Source organism: Tachyglossus aculeatus, chromosome 4, assembly GCF_015852505.1.
Source record: "Tachyglossus aculeatus isolate mTacAcu1 chromosome 4, mTacAcu1.pri, whole genome shotgun sequence".
In the NCBI taxonomy this organism is placed as follows: Eukaryota; Metazoa; Chordata; class Mammalia; order Monotremata; family Tachyglossidae; genus Tachyglossus; species Tachyglossus aculeatus.
This window is the reverse complement of record NC_052069.1, coordinates 53,744,021-53,766,307: the sequence shown is the minus strand read 5'-3', so window position 1 is coordinate 53,766,307 and position 22,287 is coordinate 53,744,021. Positions and strand designations below refer to the sequence as shown.

The 22,287-nt window shown below is 42.0% G+C and overlaps 1 protein-coding gene across 2 annotated transcripts in view; it reads left to right on the top strand.

The window, feature by feature from the left end:
- PLPPR5 (phospholipid phosphatase related 5) overlaps nucleotides 1-22,287 on the top strand; it is a 113,352-nt gene that overhangs the window by 82,546 nt on the left and 8,519 nt on the right. Inside the window, exon 5 of one of the 2 annotated variants that reach the window (XM_038745260.1) lies at nucleotides 6,025-6,159. In XM_038745260.1, coding sequence (XP_038601188.1) covers nucleotides 6,025-6,159 — 135 coding nt within the window. The remainder of the gene's footprint in view (nucleotides 1-6,024; nucleotides 6,160-22,287) is intronic. The other variant, XM_038745261.1, reaches the window with a different exon arrangement.

The following is a 22,287-nucleotide window of genomic DNA, read 5'->3' as shown; positions in this document are numbered from 1 at the left end:
CATTAATAAAATGAATAGAGTAATAAATATGTACAAATATACACAAGTACTGTGGGGAGGGGAATCGATCAATCAATCAATCGTATTTATTGAGCACTTACTGTGTGCAGAGCACTGTACTAAGCGCTTGGGAAGTACAAGTTGGCAACATATAGAGACAGTCCCTACCCAACAGTAGGCTCACAGTCTAAAAGGGGGAGACAGAGAACAAAACCAAACATACTAACAAAATAAAATAAATAGAATAGATATGTACAGGTAAAATAAATAGAGTAATAAATATGTACAAACATATATACATATATACAGGTGCTGTGGGGAAGGGAAGGAGGTAAGATGGGGGATGGAGAGGGGGACGAGGGGGAGAGGAAGGAAGGGGCTCAGTCTAGGAAGGCCTCCTGGAGGAGGTGAGCTCTCAGTAGGGCCTTGAAGAGAGCTAGCTTGGCGGATGGGCAGAGGGAGGGCATTCCAGGCCCGGGGGATGACGTTGGCCAGGGGTCGATTGTGGGACAGGCGAGAGCGAGGTACGGTGAGGAGATTAGCAGCGGAGGGTGCAGGGTGGGCTGTAGAAGGAGAGAAGGGAGGTGAGGTAGGAGGGGGCGAGGTGATGGACAGCCTTGAAGCCCAGGGTGAGGAGTTTCTGCCTGATGCTCAGATTGATTGCTAGCCTCCGGAGATTTTTGAGGAGGAGAGGAAAAAGGCAGTGCTAAGTCTGGGAAGGCCTCCTGGAGGAGGCCAGACCTTCTGACTCCCAGGCTCTTTCTTTATCCACTCGGCCACACTGCTTCTCAACTTCCCCAGGCCCCAGCAACCAGGGGGACCAGGCATCTGGAACTGTTGGGCTCCTTCCCTGCCCGGCTCTGCTGGCCACCCCTCTTCATCACCAGTGAGACCAGCGACCTTATGAATGAGCCAGCTGAGACAGGGCTTACCTTTAGCTGGGGGCAATGGTCTCTCTGGCACAATGCTCCTTCCCTGAGATCACTTCAGCTGGCAGGTTGTCCATGCTCGCACTGGACAGCTTGTCTTCATAGCTCTGGGGCCAGGGGCCAGGATGACATGAACCCCAAATGGGACTGTGTCACCTATTTCATCATGTTTCATTACTACGATTATCTGTTAGGTCCTTATTCTTCATCCTATTTCCATTATTTTTTTCACCGTATTTGTTAATCACTTACTATATGCCAAGCACCGTATTCAGGGCTGGGTTAAATATTTGCAATTATTGGAAATTATTTGTAATCAATTTACCTATCTGTCTTCCTCACTGTATTATAATCCCTTTGAAGGCAGGGAATTTATCCTACTTCTGTATTATTTTCCTAAGCAGTTATAAAGTCTTTCCTTTCAGTAGGCATGCAATACATACCATTAATTCATTAATTCATTGTGATTAGTTGTGGAACTTTGCTATCGGTGGTTTTCAAACATAAAGAAGCACTGTGTGACCTAGTGGGAAGAGCCCACTAGGCTCTTGTACTCTTGCCAATTTGTACTTCCCAAGCGTTTAGTACAGTGCTCTGCACATAGTAAGCGCTCAATAAATACGATTGATGATGAAGAGCCCAGACCTGGATTCTAAATCCGGCTCGGCCACTGGCCTGCTGTGTGATCTTGGGAAAATCACTTAACTTCTTTGTGCCTCTGTTTCCTCATCTGTAAAATGGGGCTTCAGTGCCTGTTCTCCCTCCTATTTAAACTGGGAGCACCTGGTGGGACAGGGACTGTGTCTGAACTGATTATCCTCTCTCTAACCCAGCACTTAGTGTAGTGTTTGGCATATAGTAAGTGATTAGCAAGTACCACAGTTAAGCAGCATGGCTCAGTGAAAAGAGCCTGGGCTTGGGAGTCAGAGGTCATGGGTTCTAATCCCGGCTTTTCCACTTGTCTGCTGTGTGACCTTGGGCAAGCCACTTAACTTCTCTGAGCCTCTGTTACCTCATTTGTAAAATGAGGATTAAGACTGTGAGCCCCATGTGGGACAACCTGATTACCTTGTATCCCCCCGCCTGCGCTTAGAACAGTGCTTGGCACATAGTAAGCACTTAACAAAAGACATCAATATTATTATTATTATTATCACTATCATTATTGCATGTACTATTGAATATAACCAGTTTTTTGTTGCCAGGACTACAGTTTGATTATGCTATGTATCTATCCTTCCCTCAACACAATTATCTTCTATCTATTCCAGTGCTTAGTGCAGTGCCTGGCATATAATAAGCGCTAAACAAATCCCACAGTTTATACTCTCCTTATTGACTTTTCAAATATTGATTTTTGGGTGATCACCCAAGTGCTTACTGCGGTGTTTGCCCGTTATTAAAAGTAGTTTCTTTTGTAATTGCATTCTAAACGTTAGCATTTAAACAGTGAATGATCAAGTTCCTAATGGTGGTTGTAAAACAAGACAGTATCTCTTGTTTATAAACAAGAGAGTATCTCTCACCTACATGGATTCCTTTAGTTATGGCCCTGTCCAAGGAGCAGGTGATGGGCTAGTTCAGAGGTTGCCAAACTATGGCTCTCAAGATGTTCTCATAAGGTAGACACCCTTTCTGGGGGATGACCCGGCGTCATGAGGGAGACGCCCTTAAATCTTCCTCACAACTTTCTAGGCAGCAGGTATTCATTCACTCACTCATTCAATTATATTTATCGAGCAATTATATGTGCAGAGCACTGTACTAAGTGGTTGGGAGAGTACAATATAACAATAAACAGACAATAAACATTCCCTGCCCACAACAAGTCTAGAGGGAGGGACAGATATTAATATAAATAAATAAGTTACAGCTATGTACATTAGTGCTGTGGGACTGGGAGTGGTGGGGAGAGGAATGAATGGAGCAAGTCAGGGTAATGAAGAAGGAAGAGGGAGAAGAGGAAAGGAGGGCTTAGTCAGGGAAGGCCTCTTGAAGGATATTCATTCAATTGTACTTGTGAGCGCTTACTGTGTACTGAGCACTGTTCTAAGTGCTTGGGAAAGGATATGTGCTTGCTTTCTCTCCTGCCCCTTGCAGCTGGAAAGAGGCCAATGGAGGTGTCAAGATGGCAGTTCCACTCCTTGACCTCTACCAGTGGACATGACCTTGGCCCAGAAAACAGGTCCCACTGTTTTTACCACACAGTAGGACAAGTTGGTGCTGCTGTCCTCCGACCAGCATTCCCCTTCTGTGCCCTTGGAGCAGTAACAGTGCCGAGGCCAGACAAACTTTCCACAGGGGCAGGCTGCTGTGTGCATAGATGATGGTGGGGTGGTGGTCAGCTGCATACTGGGATGGAAGGTCCAGGGGCAGAGGTCAAGAATAGTCTCAGCACTGGGTTCTGCATGTCCCATGTGCTCTGGTGTGACTTTGGGGAGCTGCATTTTGGGCCGAGGCAAGAGGAGTCTGTTCCCTGGATTCCAAGTGACCATACACCCTGGCATGGCTGGGATCTGCTACACCCTGGGTGGTTATGAGGGGAAGCCCAAAGCAGACTAGAGGAAAGATTCAACCCCCCCCCCCCCCCGCCCCATCTGAGCCAGGTGAGAGCAGGAGCAGTAGACCAGGAGGAGGTCCCCCTCTAAACTGTAAGCTTGTTGGGGGCAGGGAATGTGTCTACCTACTCCCAAGTGCTTAGTACAGTGCTCTGCACACAGTAAGCCCTCAATAAATATGATTGATTTAGTGACTGATTGAGGGGCAGGGTGATGAATGAGAGAGACTGAAGCTGACTGAGTACTTTGCCCCTCTGACCCGTTCCTTCCCCCTTCTTAGGTAAACCAGGAATAGGTTTATTCCTTCTCCCTCTCCTTTACCCCTACATATTACTCTCTCCCTCATCTCTCTGTTCTTCCTTATTTCTATCTTTCTTTATCTCTCTTTCCCATGTTGCTCTCTCTCCCCCACCCCCCCGTTAATTCCTCTTCCCTCTCCCCCATCTTTTATTTAAATTTTGTTTATTGGCTCTTTGTACGCCAATTTTTCAAAGATTTCATTTAATGTGACTCTTCTGCACAAGAAGAATCAAGACCCCTGGATAGGTAAACTCTCATGGTCCCTTAGCTCCAAGATCCTATGCAAAACAAATAACCTGAACAGAGCATAGTGACTTTGGATAGGCCATTCTTCACAGACAGTGATAACCACGGCACATAATAAATGATGGTGGATACCAATGATAATTCTCTTGATGAAGGGATCTCTTTCCCACCAGCACAGTTGTCCTTTACTTTAGTCATTCAGTCTTTTTTTGGAATGGCAGTGGCAGTCCGTGCTCACTGTTTTAAGTGTCCTATAAGTGCACCAAAAAGGAATGTTCTTTATCTGGCATAAATATCTCAGATCATGGTTTTATTATTGTTCACGGTACTTTTGCATGCAAAATTGGAGAGAAATCAGAATCCAATTGGCTATTGGGGAAAATTCAGTGGTAAAAGCCTTGCTAAATCAAACGCTTGGCAAAAGGAATTTTTGAACATCATAGAATTTATAACTATACACTGCACATTTATAAAAAATTATAATATCCAGTTGTAACTGGGTGTAATCTTCATAATTTTGTTTTGCCATAAACTAAATTAAAGCAACTGTTATAAAGTGATCAGTGTTCAGAAAAATAGTAAGCAATAAATTGAACATCAGTTGCTGCATGCAAACAATAAATACTTATGGTATTTAATAACTATGGTATTTGTTAAGCACTTACTGTGTGCCAGGTACTGTACTAAGTGCTGGGGTGGATACAAGCAAATCAGGTTGGACATAGTCCCTGATGCATATTGGGCTCACACTCTCAATCCTCATTTTACAGATGAAGTAACTGAGGCACTGAGAAGTGAAGTGACTTGTCCAAGGTCACACAGCGGACAAGTGGCAGAGCTGGGATTAGAACCCATGACCTTCTGAACCCAGGTCCATGCTCTACCCACTGTGCCATGCTGCTGCTTATAAGCATTACGAGTTTATGCATTACATTAAAAGCTTAGCATTACAAGCATTACAAGAACCTATTTTATATTAATCAACCAAGTAGCAAGTATTGAGTGCCTATTCTGAGTAGAGTACTAAGCTCTTGGGAGGTACTGTAGAATTTGTAGATATGCTCCTTCCCCACAAAAGGCTTACGTTCTAATGGGAGAGAGGGACACATAAATCAAGATAGGAGGAAGAACTCATTCAGTTGTATTTACTGAATGCTGCGTGGAGAACACTGTACTAAGCACTTGGGAGAGTACAATATAACAATAAACAGACACATTCTCTGCCCGCAACGAGCTAATGGTCTAGAAGGTGAACTAGAACCACATAAATAGTAATGTAAATCACTAAATACAAAAATGAACTATCTACAGGAAAAATGGTTACATTCATTTTAGTATATACCTTTGCATAGCCATGTGGTACCAAGGTTAATTTTCTCTTCTCTTTAGAATTCTCTAGCAACTCAAGTGGGCTGTTATTTAAATGTCAAGTGCATGAAACAAATCTTAAAACTTAATAAATAAAGATTAATGGAAGGAAAAGTACTGATTTGGAGAAGGTCAGTTGTTGATGAGGTATTAAATAAGGTATTAAGTGCAAACTCTGTTTCAAAGCATTGTACTAAGTATTGTGATAGAGGCAAGGTCATTACATCAGAGGTACGGTGTGAATACAGTTATCTTGGAGTAACCCAAAATTATTCGCATTTAAGAAATAGTGAAAGTATGCATTTTGGTTTGTTGGGGGTTTTTTTTACAAGGTTTAGATTTTAATCAATAAGGGGGGACTACAGTACTTTAAAAATTCCTGACTCAATAAGTCTGTTTTTGTAAAGAGAAAGAGTAAACTTCTTAAATGATTCAAGTAATTGTTTTATTATAATTATGGTACCCAACATGTTCAAGTTGGTTACCTCAAAATTTAGATAGCTCATTTTATAACTTTTAAATAATAAGGAAAATAATATTTTGTAAATTGACTAGAATTGTACTAGTCAAAACCAGAAGCATGATGTTTTGGACTACCTACAATAATTTTCTACATCTTTTAGGTTGTGTGTGTCGTAAATAATTTTAGAGGAAGACAACCAGAAAATGAACACATTCACATGGACCCTCTAGCCCAGGTGCCGATGATCAGCATTCCTCGAGTAGAAAGTCCTTTAGAAAAGGTAACATCCATCCAGGTGATTCATCATTTAATTTCTAAAATTTCCTTCTTGTTATCTAGAATGAGTAAGTGATTATTCATGTAGAGTGGTTCAGCATGCACTGCTGATTTAATGAAAGAATCCTGGGTGAAACAGAGTTTGTGCCACTGAAGAGATTATTCATTTCACTTCGAGGAGCTGCTTCTATGAGCCACTGGACTGATCACCTTTACATAGAAGGAATAGGTCAGAACTTTACTTGCTAAATGCAAAGTATATGCTAGGCTGCCTGGCGCATAGATGAAATTTGTCAGAAAAATTATCCTGGGACCATAAACTGCGATTCTGAGACACACTCCTCCGTATTAGCTTAGATATGAGTGTGTCCTGAGAAAAATATAAAAATATAGGTATAAGATGAATACATGCTATGTTCACATAAACCTGCCTTTCAGGGTTAAGCGCAGACACTATTGGAGGTGAATAATTACTGAATGAGTGTGTCTAACACAGTAATGCAGTATCAGTGCCCAAAGAATGTGCCTTGTTGTATTGTAATTTTTGCCAGTGCCACGTGTCAAGTTTGTTTTTGCTTCTTGGTAATGAAATCTTCTAGAAACCTTTTCTCCAAGTTAATCATTTAGGTTGTAGTTGCCTAGATATCTTTATGGCTAATGAACTAACCATTCACTGCAACCATCTGTTTGTGTGTACTTAAAGAGATCAGTCATTCTTTTGAGAAGCAGTGAGGTCTCATGGATAGTCAAAAGGATGTGGCTTCTAGTCCTGGCTCCACTACTTGTCTGCTGTGAGGCTTTGGTCAGGTCACTTAACTTCTCTGTGCCTCAGTTACCTCATCTGTAAAATGAAGATTAAAACAGTGAGTCCCATGTGGGACATGGACTGTGTCCAACCTGATTAGCTGGTATCCACTCCAGTGCTTAGTTCATTGCCTGTAAGAATTTAACAAATACCATTTAAAAAGTCAATCAATGGTATTTATTGAGCATTTCCAAGCACTGTGCTTGAGAAATAACAAAACAAGAGATTCCCTCCTCAGAAAAATGTAATCACTTTGTGCAAGATGTCACTGTGATTGTCTCTACACTCGAACTGTTTGGTCTATCCAGTTTTACCCTTCTAGTCTAATTCAAGTTTCTTCTGTTCACCTTTTTTATGACTACTGGATGTCACCTGTTTGGGTATGACTGTCACTCCTTCTTTTCCTGTGTCCCTCCTAGTAAAATATAGTATGACAAGCATTGCTTCAGTGATGGCAGCCTGACTCATTGTTAGTCATCCTGCTTTACCACAATGTTTAATATTGTGTTTAGGTGATGCAGAGGTAACAGCTGTAGAGGTAGAGTGTGAATGTCTTTATTATGTCCATCTTCACACCTAAGATTGGACTTTATAGTTTAGTACAAATCTTGATGCCATGGTGGCACTGCATTCTGTTCCCCAAATGCCATTTGCACCTTATCAATCCTTATGTATTCCATGCATCACTAGACTATGTGCTACCTACAGAGGAGAATTTATGACCACATTCAGCTCCACATTGCTAATGAAGATCCTTGATTATATGGGGTTTACAAGTGAGGGGCTAGCCCATACCCTCAGTCTTCTTCAGACCAGTGAGGAGTTGAGCATTTTGCTGATTCTGAGAAGCAGCTCATTCTCATTTGCATGGCTGCTTGGATATGACTTCTTGAAGCACCTGTTTGAGAGAGTCAAGGACATTCAATGATGCTCTGTACCTATGAGTTGAAAATGATTTCCTCGAGGAGCGGAACTGTATTTTGATGCCAGTTTCTAGATTCCTCATGGGTTCCTCAAGCATTGCTGGGTAGGCTGGCTTGAAAAAAGCTGGGCATATTAGCTTTATTGAGAAACGGTGTGGCCTAGGGGAGAGAGCACAGGCCCAGGGGTCAGAGGGACCTGGATTCTAATCCCGGTTCTGCCACGTCTGCTGTGTGACTCACTCAACTTCTCTGTGTCTTGGTTCCCTCATCTGTAAAATGGAAATGAAAACTGTGAGCTCCATGTGGGATATGGACTGCGTCCAACCTAATTAGCTTGGATCTGCCCCAGTGTTTAGTACAGTGCCTGGCACATGGTAAACGTTTGGCTAATCTGAAAGAGGACTGTGCATCAGACTCACAGATGGCATCATGTCCACTGTGCTTTACTCTGGGATGAAATAGAGATCTCCATGCCCGATCTGGGCTGTGAGTACTTGAACCAAAGATGCAGATTTGGTCAGGTTATTAGTCTTTCTAGGCAGGTTCAGGTCCAATGAGGATAAAGAGCAGGCAGCGATTACTTGCTAAATCACAGTCAATATCAAATCTTTATCCTCTCTGACCAAATAATAGCAAAGAGGAATGCTGATTTATAACTCCAGGATAGAAACTTTAACAACCGAGAGACTGAACCTATTCATGCTGATGTTTGGGAATCTGATTGTCCTCACAGGTGGGGGTTAAGTCGGGGAAGCAATCTTTTTTAAAGTACTGGTCGGGCAAGAAGGAGGAGCCTGGTGATGCAGGTTAAATGTGGATGTGAAATAGAATATCCAGGCCCAGATCACTAAGCTCTCTAGACTAAAAAGTCTTACTGCAATCTTGAGAGCATTGATTTGGTTAAAATTGTTCTTTGGTGGTTGGTCCGAACATGCTCAGCAGTGGAAGCAGTAAGATTGCCAACTTGTACTTCCCAAGCACTTAGTACAGTACTCGGCACACAGTAGGCACTCAATAAATATGATTGAATGAATTTACAAGCAGTTTCAAAAGTCAGCTCTATTCAATCCCATTTGGAAATAATCTTGGTATTTGTTAAGCACTTACTAGGTGCCTAAGACTGTATTAAGTGCTGAAGTAAGTATAAGCTAATCAGGTTGGACATGGTCCCTGTCATCTTTAAAATCCAGTAGCCATTCCTCAAGGTTCTGTCTGTTGAGCAAGAAATTGTACAGGTGACTCAGGATCACATTATCTCCTATCTGTCTTACCCTGTCTGCCAGCAGATTTAGGAGCTGGTGGCCATTATTCTTCATAGCTCTCACTGCAGGGGACTTCACTGAGAGTTGGAGAGAAAGACAGATCTTCACATATTGCCAGACAAACTAATTTTCATAAAGTGTTGTCTCCAGCGAAGGCATGTGTGGTGAGGGGAATCCTGGAAGGGTTTTTTTCTATTTTCAGTCCATGGTATTTACCTAATTCTCCCTCCCCCTTAGACTACGAGCTCACTAATAATAATAATAATACTTGATAAATGCTTACTATGTGCCAGGCACTGTTCTAAGCACTGGAGTAGATACAAGTTAATTGGGTTGGACACAGTCCCTGTCCCCATATTGGACACAGTACTTGTCCCACATGGGGCTCACACTCAATCCCCATTTAACAGATGAGGGAACTGAGGCCCAGAGAAATGAAATTACTTTCTCAAGATCTCGCAGCAGACAAATGGCAGAGCCAGGATTTGAACCCAGGTCCTTCTGATTCCTGGGCCCATGCTGTATTAACTAAGCCATGCTACTACTTCATAATCTAATCCCATCTCCGTCACTTGTCAGCTGTGTGATCTTGGGCAAGTCACTTATCTTCTCTGTGCCTCAGTTACCTCATCTGTAAAATAGGGATTAAGACTGTGAACCCCATGTGGGACAACCTGATCACCTTGTATCCCCCCAGCGCTTACAACAATTAGCGCTTAACGAATGCCATCATTATTATTAGTATTATTATTTTAAGGAACAGGAACTGTGTCTGACATGATGATTATCTTTGTATTTATCCCCAGTGCATAGTACAGAGCTTGACACATAATAAGCACTTAATAAATATCACAATTATCATTATTATTTTGGGAGCGCCTACTCTGTTCTGAGAGAGAGGTATTACCTATCCTTTAAAATTTTCTTTTTGGTCCTTTAGGGAGAAGCTGTCTCTGCTAGTTATTAGAAGTGTGCTAGTGTATGAACCCAGATATACTCTTTAGAGATGTAAAGAAGCCCTTTGGTTTCTGTCTGAGGAGCCTTGTATCTCTCTAGCCTTGTTGTCCCACTGATTGTCACACACGTGTTTATTAGCCTGCCTGTATTCCTCAACAAAGGCTTTGTGAAGATATGCTGTTTTCTAGATGCCTTGCTTGTTTCACTGCCACTAGTACTTTAATCTCAGAGTCATTCTCATCAAATCATGCGTGGGGTCTCTTCTGATATCACAATCACTCTTAAAGGCTGAGTGGGAGAGAGCATCCCAGAGAGCTTCCCAATTCTTAGTTCCACTACTAGAGAAAGATAAGATTTCTTTCTTTATGGTATCTGTTAAGTGCTTACTACGTGCCAGCTACTGTACTAAGCGCTGGGGTAGAAACAAGCTAATCAGGTCAGACACAGTCCTTATCCCACATAGAGCTTACATTCTTAATCCCCACTTCACAGACAGGGTAGCCGAGGCAATTTAAGTGACGTGCCCAAGGTCACATAGAAGCAGCGTGGCTCAGTGGAAAGAGCCTGGGCTTGGGAGTCAGAGGTCATGGCTTCTAATCCTGACTCCGCCACTTGTCAGCTGTGTGGCTTTGGGCAAGTCACTTAACTTTTCCGTGCCTCAGTTCCCTCATCTGTAAAATAGGGATTAAGACTGTGAGCCCCACATGGGACAATCTTATTACCTTGTATTCCCCCCCAGCACTTAGAACAGTGCTTGGCACATAGTAAGTGCTTAACAAATACCATCATTATTGTTATTATGTGGCAGAGCCGGAATTAGAACCCAGATCCTTCCAACTCCCAGGCCTGTGCTATATCCACTATACAAGCTTCTTCTTTTTCTTCTTTCTTGTTCCTCCGGGCCTGCTTCACTGCCTGGGTGTGTTGGATGTCACTTTTGTCCAACACTGGCTGGCTTATTAAGTGAAAGTGTTCAGTTACACAGTGATCAGTTCAGCACTCAGTATTGAACAAAGTAGTAAAGGTACATCTTTCAGAACCATTGTCAGACAATAGGATAATCAATTACTAGGCCACTGCTTAGACACTGGGCACATCGCCTCATTCAGTAAGTGAACACCTGCACTGGTTATTAAAAACAGATAGATTTACACTCCTTCAAGCAGGATTTGGCTTTTGCTATTTATCTCACTCCTTTCATTAATAATAATAATAATGGCATTTATTAAGCACTTACTATGTGCAAAGCACTGTTCTAAGCACTGGCGAGGTTACAAGATGATCAGGGTGTCCCACGGGGGGCTCACAGCCTTAATCCCCGTTTTACAGATGAGTTAACTGAGGCCCAGAGAAGTTAAATGACTTGCCCACAGTCACACAGCTGACAAGTGATGGAGCCGGGATTTGAACCTATGACCTTTGTCTCCAAAGCCCAGGCTCTTTCCACTGAGCCACGCTGCTTCTCTTTCATGTTGTCCTTTGAATTTTCTCCAAGTTTCTATATAACTCCTCACATGGACATAGAAATCTCACATAATAATAATAATAATAATATTGGTATTTGTTAAACACCTACTATGTACCAGACACTGTACTAAGTACCGTGGAGGGAACACAAGCAAATCGAGTTGGATAGAGTCCCGGTACCACATCAGGCCCACATTAGTCCCCGTTTTACAGATGAGGAAACAGGCATGGAGGGATTAAGTGACTTGCCCAAGGTCACACAGTAGACAGGTAGTGGAGGCAGGATTAGAACCCGTGACCTTCTGACTCCCAGTCCTGTGCTCTATCCACTAGGCCATGCTGCCGTGAGAATTGATTGATTGACTAATTAACTATTCATACTGAAGCAAGGAACCTATTTTGAATCTCTCATGCACTTGGATTTGCTCCCTTTATTCACCCATCCCTTAACACCACAGCACTTACGTACATATCCATATTTTATTTTTTCATATAAATGTCTGTCTCCCCCTCTAGACTGTAAACTTGTGATCAGGAAACGTTTCTACAACTCTGTTATATTGTACTCTTCCAAGCGCTTAGTAATAATAATAATAATAATTTTGGTATTTTTTAAGCGCTTACTATGTGCCAGGCACTGTTCTAAGCGCTGGGGGAGATACAAGGAGATCAGGTTGTCCCACATGAGGCTCACAGTCTTAATCCCCGTTTTCCAGATGAGGTAACTGAGGCACAGAGAAGTTAAGTGACTTGCCCAAAGTCACACAGTTGATAAGCGACAGAGCCGGGATTAGAACCCATGACCTCTGACTCCCAAGCCCGTACTCCTTCCACTGAGCCATGCTGCTTCTCTAGTGGTGCTCTGCACACAGTAAGCACTCAAAAAATATGATTGATTGATTGATTATGAAAACATATCTTTTCAGTCATTGTAGGGAGGTGGGGAGGAGCATAAGTATTGAAAAGAATATTCCTTGAAAAATGTTTAACTGATGTCACCTGGGAACAGGAAAACAGAAAGTCTTATGCAAAACGCACATTATCTTGATCTCAAATTAGTTGATCTGGAGAAAATGAATTTGTAAAGTATAATGACAAAGATAACATCAGAGGTGGGGCTTGACAGGAAAAAAGAATTTCCAAGCAAAGAGTTTAAGAAAAGGCTAATGCCCATATCCAGGACCCTTCCAGTAGTATACACTAGGCAGTAAAAATTCATCCTATGGACAGCCTGAGGACCTGCACAACCCTACATGCAAAAGTTGTGTGGCTTCTCAGAGAATAGAAGTCTGCTTTGTGGATTTGATTGCTATAGTTCTCTGCCCTAAAATCATTCAGTCAATGGTATTTATTTTATTTTATTTTTATGGTATTTATTAAGAGTTTACTGTGTGTCAAAAACTGTTCTAAGGACTAGGGTAGGCTCAAGTTATGTCAAACACAGTCCCTGTCCTGCATGGGGCTCACAATCAAAGTAAGAGGGAGAACAGGTAGTCGCATTTTACAATTGAGAAAACTGAGGTACAGAAAAGATAAGTAGAAATTATGGTATTTGTTAAGCGCTTACTCTATGCCAAACACTGTTCTGAGCACTCGGGTAGATACAAGGTAATCAGGTTCTCCCATGTGGGGTTTAATAATAATAATAATAATGGCATTTGTTAAGCGCTTACTATGTGCAAAGCACTGTTCTAAGTGCTGGGGGGGATACAAGGTGATCAGTTTGTCCCACGTGGGGCTCACATTCTTAATCCCCATGTTACAGATGAGGTAACTGAGGCTCAGAGAAGTTAAGTGACTTGCCCAAGGTCACACAGCAGACGTGGAGAAGCCTGAATTCGAACCCATGACCTCTGACTCCAAAGCCCGGGCTCTTTCCATTGAGCCACGCTGCTTCTCTGAGCAGTCTTACAGTCTTAATCTCCATTTTACAGATGTGGTAACTAAGGCACAGAGAATTTAAGTGGCTTGCCCAAGGTCACACAGCAGACAGGTGGCGGAGCTGGAATTAGAACCTATGTCCTCTGACTCCCAAGCCTGTGCTCTTTCCAAGGTCACACAGCAAGCAACTGGCAGAGGCAGGATTAGAACTCAAGTCCTTCCGAATCCCAGGCCCATGTTCTCTCCACTAGGCCATGCTGCTTCTACTTAGTTCTTGCTGGGATCAGAACACTGCTAAGCTTTTGGGAAAGTACAGTCCAGTAGAGTTGGTAGATATGTTCCCTGCCCATGACGAGCCTGCAGTCTAGAGGGGGAGACGGACTTTAATTAAATAAATAATTTTCAGTTATGTATGTAAGTGCTGTGGGGCTGAGGCTGAGGTGACTACCAAATGCCTAAAAGAATCAGATTCAAGTGCATAGATGACGCAGAAGAGCTGGGGAAAAGGATTAATTGGGAAAGCTCTTAAACTCTCCGAGGTTTAGGATTTGTTGTGTTGGTAAAATAGGTTGAGGGTCCAGAGATAAATTACCATCGATTACTGGGAAATAGGGTGGTCGACTCTTACATCCTATTTATGATTTCCCTGCTTGGGCCATCTGAGGTTTAAAGGACACAGTTAACAGATGCTGAGAAAAGACCCGAATGTGCACTGACATCCGGAAGGTAGTGGCTCTTTGGGAGCAACATCTTCCTGTGGAAAAATGACAAGGAGGCAAAAGAGAAAACAGTGCCAGGCGCAATAAACTGTAAATACAACAATTTAACATGGGTCAGGTTTTTACATGTCCAGTGTGATCAGATCAGGACTGTGGATCTTGCTTTGGCCTTTACAGGCACACAGGTCATGGGTTCTCATCCCGGCTCTGCCACTTGTCAGCTGTGTGACTTTGGGCAAGCCACTTCATTTCTCTGAGCCTCAGTTCCCTCATCTGTAAAATGGAGATGAAGATTGTGAGCCCCACATGGGACAACCTGATCACCTTGTATCCTCCCCAGCGCTTAGAACAGTGCTTTGCACATAGTAAGCACTTAACAAATGCCATCATTATTATTATTATTATTACAGGTGAACTTCCTGTAGACTATAAACTACTTGTGGGTAGAGCTTGCGTATCCCAACTGTGTTTTGTTATACTCTCCCAAGCGCTTAGTACAGTGCTTGGCACACAGTAAGTGCTCAATAAATACTACTGATTGAACTTCACCATCAGTAGTGTTTTTGAGTACAAAAGACAACTATGATACCCTCATTTGTTTATGCCAACATTGTACTAAGCGCTGGGGTAAATACAAACAAATCGAGTTGGACACAGTCCATGTCCCACCTGGAGCTCCCAGTCTTAATCCCTATTTTATAGATGAGGTAACTGAGGCACAGAGAAGTTAAGTGACTTGACCAAGGTCACACAATGGATTAGTGGTGGAGCCAGGATTAGACCCCAGTTCCTTTTGATTACCAGGCCCACGTTGTTTCCACTTGACCACGCAGGTTCTCATGATATTTCATTCATTCATTCATTCATTCAATCATATGTTTCTTAGTGGCATTTATTAAGCGCTTACTATGTGCAAAGCACTGTTCTAAGCGCTGATGAGCACTTACTGTGTGCAGAGCACTGTACTAAGCGCTTGGCAAGGACACGTTGGCAACATATAGAGACGGTCCCTACCCAACAGTGGGCTCACAGTCTAGAAGGGGGAGACAGAACAAAAAAAACCATATTTACAAAATTAAATAAATAGAATCTTATATTGTCACCATATTTGGAGTTACCGTTCCCTTGTCACATTCATATGTTATGAGTGGCTCAGTGGAAAGTGCATGGGCTTTGGAGTCAGAGGTCAGGGGTTCAAATCCCGGCTCCACCAATTGTCAGCTGTGTGACTTTGGGCAAGTCACTTAACTTCTCTGGGCCTCAGTTCCCTCATCTGTAAAATGGGGATTAAGACTGTGAGCCCCCTGCGGGACAACCTGATCTCCTTGTAACCTCCCCAGCGCTTAGAACAATGCTTTGCACATAGTAAGCTCTTAATAAATGCCACCATTATTGTATTATTATTATGAGATGGCTACTTCCAAAGTTTCGAGTTGTGCTTTTCCTTCCATTATAGATAGTAGTAGTAGTAGTAGTAATGCTAGCATTTATTGAATGCCCACTTGGTGAAGTGTACTGTACTAGGTGCCTGGGAAGTCCAGAATAATGAAGTGACACATTTCCTGCCCATGAGGAACTTAAATTCTAATGGGGAAAATCAACATAAGAATATTTACAACATTGTCAACATAAACTGAGCAGGCACATATAATAATATAATAGTATACCAACTCAGTTATACTGTACTCTCCCAAGTTCTTAGTACAAGTGTTCTGCACACAGTAAGCCCTCAAATAAGATTGATTAATAACTGTGGTATTTTTTAAGTGCCTATTATGTGCCAAGCATTGTCCTAAATTAATCAGGTTCCACATGGGGCTCACAGTGTAAATAGGAGGTAGAACAGAAATCGAATCCCCATTTTGCCGATGAGGGAATTGAGGCATAAAGAAGTTAAGTGACTTGTTAAAGGTCACATAATAGGAAAGTAATGGAGCTGGGATTAGAACCCAGCTGGACTCCCAGCCCTATGCTCTTTCCACTAGGCTAAACTGTTTTACTAAATAAAGTTTGTTAATGCAAGGGATAGCTGAAAGGCTGATACAGGAAGTGGAATTTAAGGAGGGATTTGAGTATGGAGAAGACTGTAGTCTGATGTGGGGAGTAAGGGATTTCCAAGCAGGGAAAATGGCATGAGCAAGGAAATGGGGGCCGGCAAAAATGACCAAAATACAGCTTAGTAGGATAGCTTGAGAGGATTGAAGACAGCAAGTTGGAGAATAGCAAATGATGAAAGCAGGTAGATAAGGTGGAGACCAGATGCTGGGGAGCTTTGAAACCAATTGTGTTGAGTTTTTATTTGATTTAAAGAGACACTGGAAGACTGGGTTGTCTTGAGAAGAGGAGAACTGTGGACTAAGAAATGCTTTAGGAAGATAATCCATGTAGCAGCATGTAGGATAGATTGGGTGGGGGTGAGTCTGGAGCTGGGAGACCAAGAGAAGGGTAATCAGTCAATTGGTGGTATTTACTGAGTGCTTCCTATGGGCAGAGCACTGAATTAAGTGCTTGGGAGACTACAGTGCGACAGAATTAGCAGACAGGTTCCTGACCCTAAGGAGTTTACCATCTGCCCAGGCAAGCCATTGTTTGTAAGAGTGTGGAAAGGGGTGGTGGGAAAAGTTGTAATTGCTCTACTTTATTAAATGCAATTCCAGAATTAAAAATCAATACATACAGTTTATCATAGAGTTTATCTGACTGAAACTTTCCAGTATAAAATGATCAATCAATCGTATTTATTGAGCGCTTACTGTGTGCCGAGCACTGTACTAAGTGCTTGGGAAGTACCAAGTTGGCAACACATGATGCATACATTAGTGTCATAGCAACAGCAAAAAAGGTGGCTTTATGCCAAAACAAATAAGCCTCCTGTAAATAGAATCTTTTGAGATTTTAGCGTGCTGTGAATGAATAGCCATTGTAATCTAGTTAGTATTCAGATGCTTTTTCACAATGCCGACTGCTCTGCAGTTATGTAAATTGGAGCTGGGACCTTGTCAAAACAATTTCCTTAAAGATCGGCTGTTCGAATAGATGAATGTAAATAAGGAGACCAATATGTTACCCATTTTTACCTAAATTTTTGGTACTGACAAATTATTTTGAGGTAACTAGCATCATATGCCTTTTTCTTTATTTTTTTAAATTTTGCATAATGAATTTCGTAATCACCTTAAAATATTTGTGGATGAAATCCGTGTCTTATTAATATTCACACACCATAGTAATACTTTGCAAATGTATTCCATTGGTCCCCTTGGGCTTTTCTTATTTTATATCACTTTTCCAATTGAAATTGCATAAACTTACCTTTAAAAATAATGTATTATTTGGATGTATCTAATTTTGACAATTGCTAACCTAATCTCCTCCTCATCCCAGTAAATGTAGGTGTACTCCACTGTCATCATGTCTGATATAGATTTCAGCACATTTGCTCCAACAAGTAGTCCTCTTCAAATTATAGAATTCATTATATGATGATTGTGTCTCCCGTCAGTACCGATGGACGAACCCTCCATCCTAAGGATTCAGGACAGAGAACCTGCATGAAATAATTTATTATAATCCTCATCAGTCATTTAAATCGATGGTATTTCTTGAGCGCTTACTGTGTGCAGAGCACTGTACTAAGCGCTTGGGAGAATAGAACAGAGTTGGTAGAGTCATTCCCTGCCCATGACCAACTTACAGTTTCGTGGGATAATAGTAACTGCTTGCGGATTGCCACTCATGCTCTCCCGTCCCTGCCATGGCCTGCAGTGATAGAGTACACAGTCAGGAGTGTAACACCCTGCCATGGGCACGTGACCTCAGCGGAGCATCAGTGCCGTACCATGATCCAGCAGGTGATTTCTTGGTAGACTCTCTGGACTTTTCTGCCCTTGTTAGCTATTTTTCAGGATTTCTGTTGGGCCTGTCCACTTCGTACAATGCCCTAGGCAACTCTTCAGCCACACGTTCATTCAGTCAAATTTATTGAGCACTTACTGTGTGCAGAGCACTGTACTAAGTGCTTGGGAAGTACAATTTAGCAACACGTCTTTACCACTGATGGCAGAGCTCCAGAAGGCAGACTGGGAATAGAACCTACATTTCCTTCGACAACAGAAAAGCTAATTAAATTAGTGACCAGCAGGATAAAGCTGGTCTATAAAACGTTGACATTTTAAACGGTAGGTCAAATCGAAGCTTTCAGTTGTCCCTGTTAACCTTAACCATCCTCTACAGCAGGGCTTCTGAAGAGATGACTATAAATATATATTTTATGATATACATTATGTACAATATAGAGAATAATAATAATGTTGGTATTTGTAAAGTGCTTTCTCTGTATCAGGCGCTGTACTAAATGATTGGTAGTTAATCAGGCTGAAGACAGATTGGGTTTACAATCCAAGCAGGCAAGACAGATATTGAATTCCCAATTATATAGGTGAGGAAACTGAAGCACAGAGAAGTTAAGTGACTTTTCCCAAGGTCAAACAACTGGCAAGTGGTAGAGCCAGAATTAGTACCCAGGTTAACTGACGCCCAGCCCCACACTCTTTGTAATAGGTTATGCTGCTTCCTGACAAGCCAGATGTCATTCTCCTCCCCACCACCCCCTCTTCCAGGAAGGACTGCTCTTGAACAACTCGGAGAAGACACACCTGTCTAATCCCATTCCTTAGAATTTCCACTGAAAATTCCATATCCCCTCTTGGTACCATAGGATTTGAGAAACAGAGATAGTGGGAGTGTTTGCCAAAGACAAAACAAGTATTTGTTAGGAAAATAACAGAAACAGTGGGATTTTTAATGTTCCAAAGGCCACTAATGATAGTGAGACATGTCATTAACTCTTTGTTGTAAATTAGCATTAAAGCATGTCTTCTAGGAATTATTGTTTTTCCCCCTAAGAAGCCACCTCAGGTATAGCTCTTGACTTCCCGCTGCTATCCCAGGGTGCTGACTCTTGTACTCGCTTCAGATAAATGATGTCCATTACAGCCCAAGGTGTCCATTACAGCCCAAGGAACTGGGGAAGCCTTTGGGGCTCTTAGTATAAGTCTGACTTTTGATCTAGGAGGGAAAACAGAAGCAATCACTGTAGTATCATCTGAACTGCTCCAGAATGATTTTGCTTTATTTCTCCCAAAATGAATAATTTGGGGTCAGGCCCTCCCCCGTCTTCCCCTCCTTCCTCAACCAGTTTGCCTGGGATTCTGGAGACCCTTCATTGGTCAGTTAGGCAGATCAAGATTGAAGCAGATTGAATGTGAGTCTGGAAAACCTGAAAGCATCTGGATAAATGCTGAGGCAGGAATGAGGTCATAGATAAAAACCGTTTACTTTCCTCGGTAAGGGTATCACATGCAGGTTTTGGAATATAGTCCAGCCTCTAGGGCATAACACAGTGCATTGCACCAAATGAGTGCTCAATAAATGCCATTACTACTAGTGATACTGCTAATTGTGCTCTGCACACAGTAAGCACTCAATAAATACGATTGAATGAATTGTGGTATTTGTTAAGTGCTTACTATGTGGCAGGCACTGTACTGTATCCACTGGGGTGGATACAGGCAAATTGGACTACTGCTGCAACTGCTATGACTAAGTGACTATTGAATAGATATCAAGTACTGACTAATTTATTTCATAATATATATTAGCCACTTGAGATGTTCTGTAATATGTTTGTAACTTTGGTGAACAATTGATCTGTAGTCAAGAAACAAGGTAGTGTCTGGCTGCCCATTTGCCTAGCCTTGCCAGGATTTGGGATTTCATGACAGACTTTGCTAACCAGAGGGATTCTTTGAAAATACATTAATAACTCTGGTCATTTTTTTTTCATTTCATCCCCATTCATTCTGCAGCTATTCTATTAGTGGGATAAATGAATTTCGTGCACACTCATCATCTCCTCACAGATGTTTAAAACAAATGGTATAGCACAATCACTTTGTATTGATGTATACTGATTCTAAGGGAAAACTAAGCTATTTTTGTTTATTCTGACGATTTTGTTCAAAGAAGGGGCACAATAATAATAATAATAATAATGGCATTTATTAAGAGCTTACTTTGTGCAAAACACTGTTCTAAGTGCTGGGGAGGTTACAAGAGGTGATCAGGTTGTCCAACAGGGGGCTCACAGTCTTAATCTCCATTTTACAGGTGAGATAACTGAGGCACAGAGAAGTAAAGTGACTTGCCCAAAGTCACACAGCTGACAATTGGCAGAGCTTGGACTTGAACCATATGAAGCATATGGATATACAAGCATACAAATTCATGGTGCTTTTATTCACACCAAGGGAGAGACTATTCTTGCAAGCTGAGCTGGCCTCATGATGATGATTATTATTATTTAGACAGAATCCACCTCAGAAACTGCTTATCAGTTGGTTCTGGACATTGATTTGTTGCCAACTTATACTTCCCAAGCGCTTAGTACAGTGCTTTGCATACAGTAAGCGCTCAATAAATACAATTGAATAAATACGATTGATTGAATGAATGAATGGAGGATAGGATAGAGTTCCCACCCCCCAGTGGGGACTTTTAGGGGCACTATTGGGCAGAGATGTATTCCAATTAGGCTTCCTTTTCCATCAATCGATGATATTTCTTGTGCTTACCGTGTGCAGAGCACTGAACTAAGCACTTGGGAGAGAGTACAATACAACAGAGTTAGTAGACATCCCTGTCCACAACAAGCTTACAGTCCAAAAGTGGGGGGTCGGGGGGGAGTGGCAGAGGTTAAAATATTTATTTCACTAGCTGCCGGTTTGTACTGCTTCACCTTCTCGGCCAATCTTAAACAAAGGAAATACTGGTGAAAATCAAGAGAGGCCAAGAAAAATATTCCATGACTTTTTTCTTGTCCCAAACTCCAAATAAGAGGAGTAGAGGTGGATGGCTAAAGCTTTTTCAATAGTAGGCAAACGTCTAGTGGGCCACAAGGCTATATCCAAGGAGTGGCTTCATTGCAGGTGTAAATCAATCAGTTATTAAATAATTTTCATTGAGCACTTACTGTGTGCAGGGCACTGTACTAAGTACTTGGAAGAGTACAAAAATAACAATGCAACCAACACATTCCCTGCCCAGAACAAGTTTACAGTTTAGAGGAGGAGACAGACATTAATATAAATAAATACAGATATGTATGTAAGTGCTGTGGGGCTGGGGTTGGGTGGTTTGGGGGGATGAATAAAGGTGGCAAGTCAGTGCGACGCAGAAGGGAGTGTAAGAAAAGGAATAGAAGACTAGTCAGCAAAGGCCTCTTGGAGGAAATGTGCCTCCAATAAGGCCCCAAAGCGGGGGAGAGCACTTGAGGCAGAACATGGGCGAGAGGTTGGTGGTGAGCCCTCTTATGGGAAATCTGCCCCAGACTGACTGCTCCTAATCAAAATACAATTAAAACTGTTTGGAAGGGGTCCCAGTCAACATTTACAGGACAGACCATTTGATGAAGGTGGGATACCAAATAGAAAAGGTAATGGTGAAATATGTCTACCCTAATACGTGTTTATAGGTGCTACCCAACCACGGTGTTGACAGTGGTCAAGAAGAAACAATACAGGACAGGTCCTTTAAAGACTGCCTCGCTAGGTTCTTCACCTGGATAAGTGGAATCAATCGCTTTGAGCACCTTCAGATTACAAGGCAATAAACGTATGTGCGCAAGAGCGCACTGGTTGTGTGTGGGTTTGGTTTCCAAATAAACCAGATTCAGGCCAGACGTTCCTTTTGTGCAGGCTCAATTGACAGGGCATAAGTAGTATTGATGATTTTTAATCCATTTTTCAAAATATCCCATGGGTGTAAATATTGAGAAGGAAGGGAAGGGGGGAAATGGAGTGCAGGAGTTCTGTTACAATTTGCTGCTTTTGAAAACCAGATGAATTTTAGAATTCACAATTAACAATTAGGAATTTACGAGCTTGCACAAAGGAAGTGCTATTTTTCCCTAGGGAAGCCTGCACTCAAGGTTTGGCATGTAGCGGTTTGGCTTTCCTATTTGCTGTGGATTTAAATGAATTCTTTCAGAAGCCTTCATTTCAAACATTTCACTGTTCTTTTCACTCGATTCATACTGTGTCCTTGCAGTTAAAACCACTGAATGTAGTAGTGCCT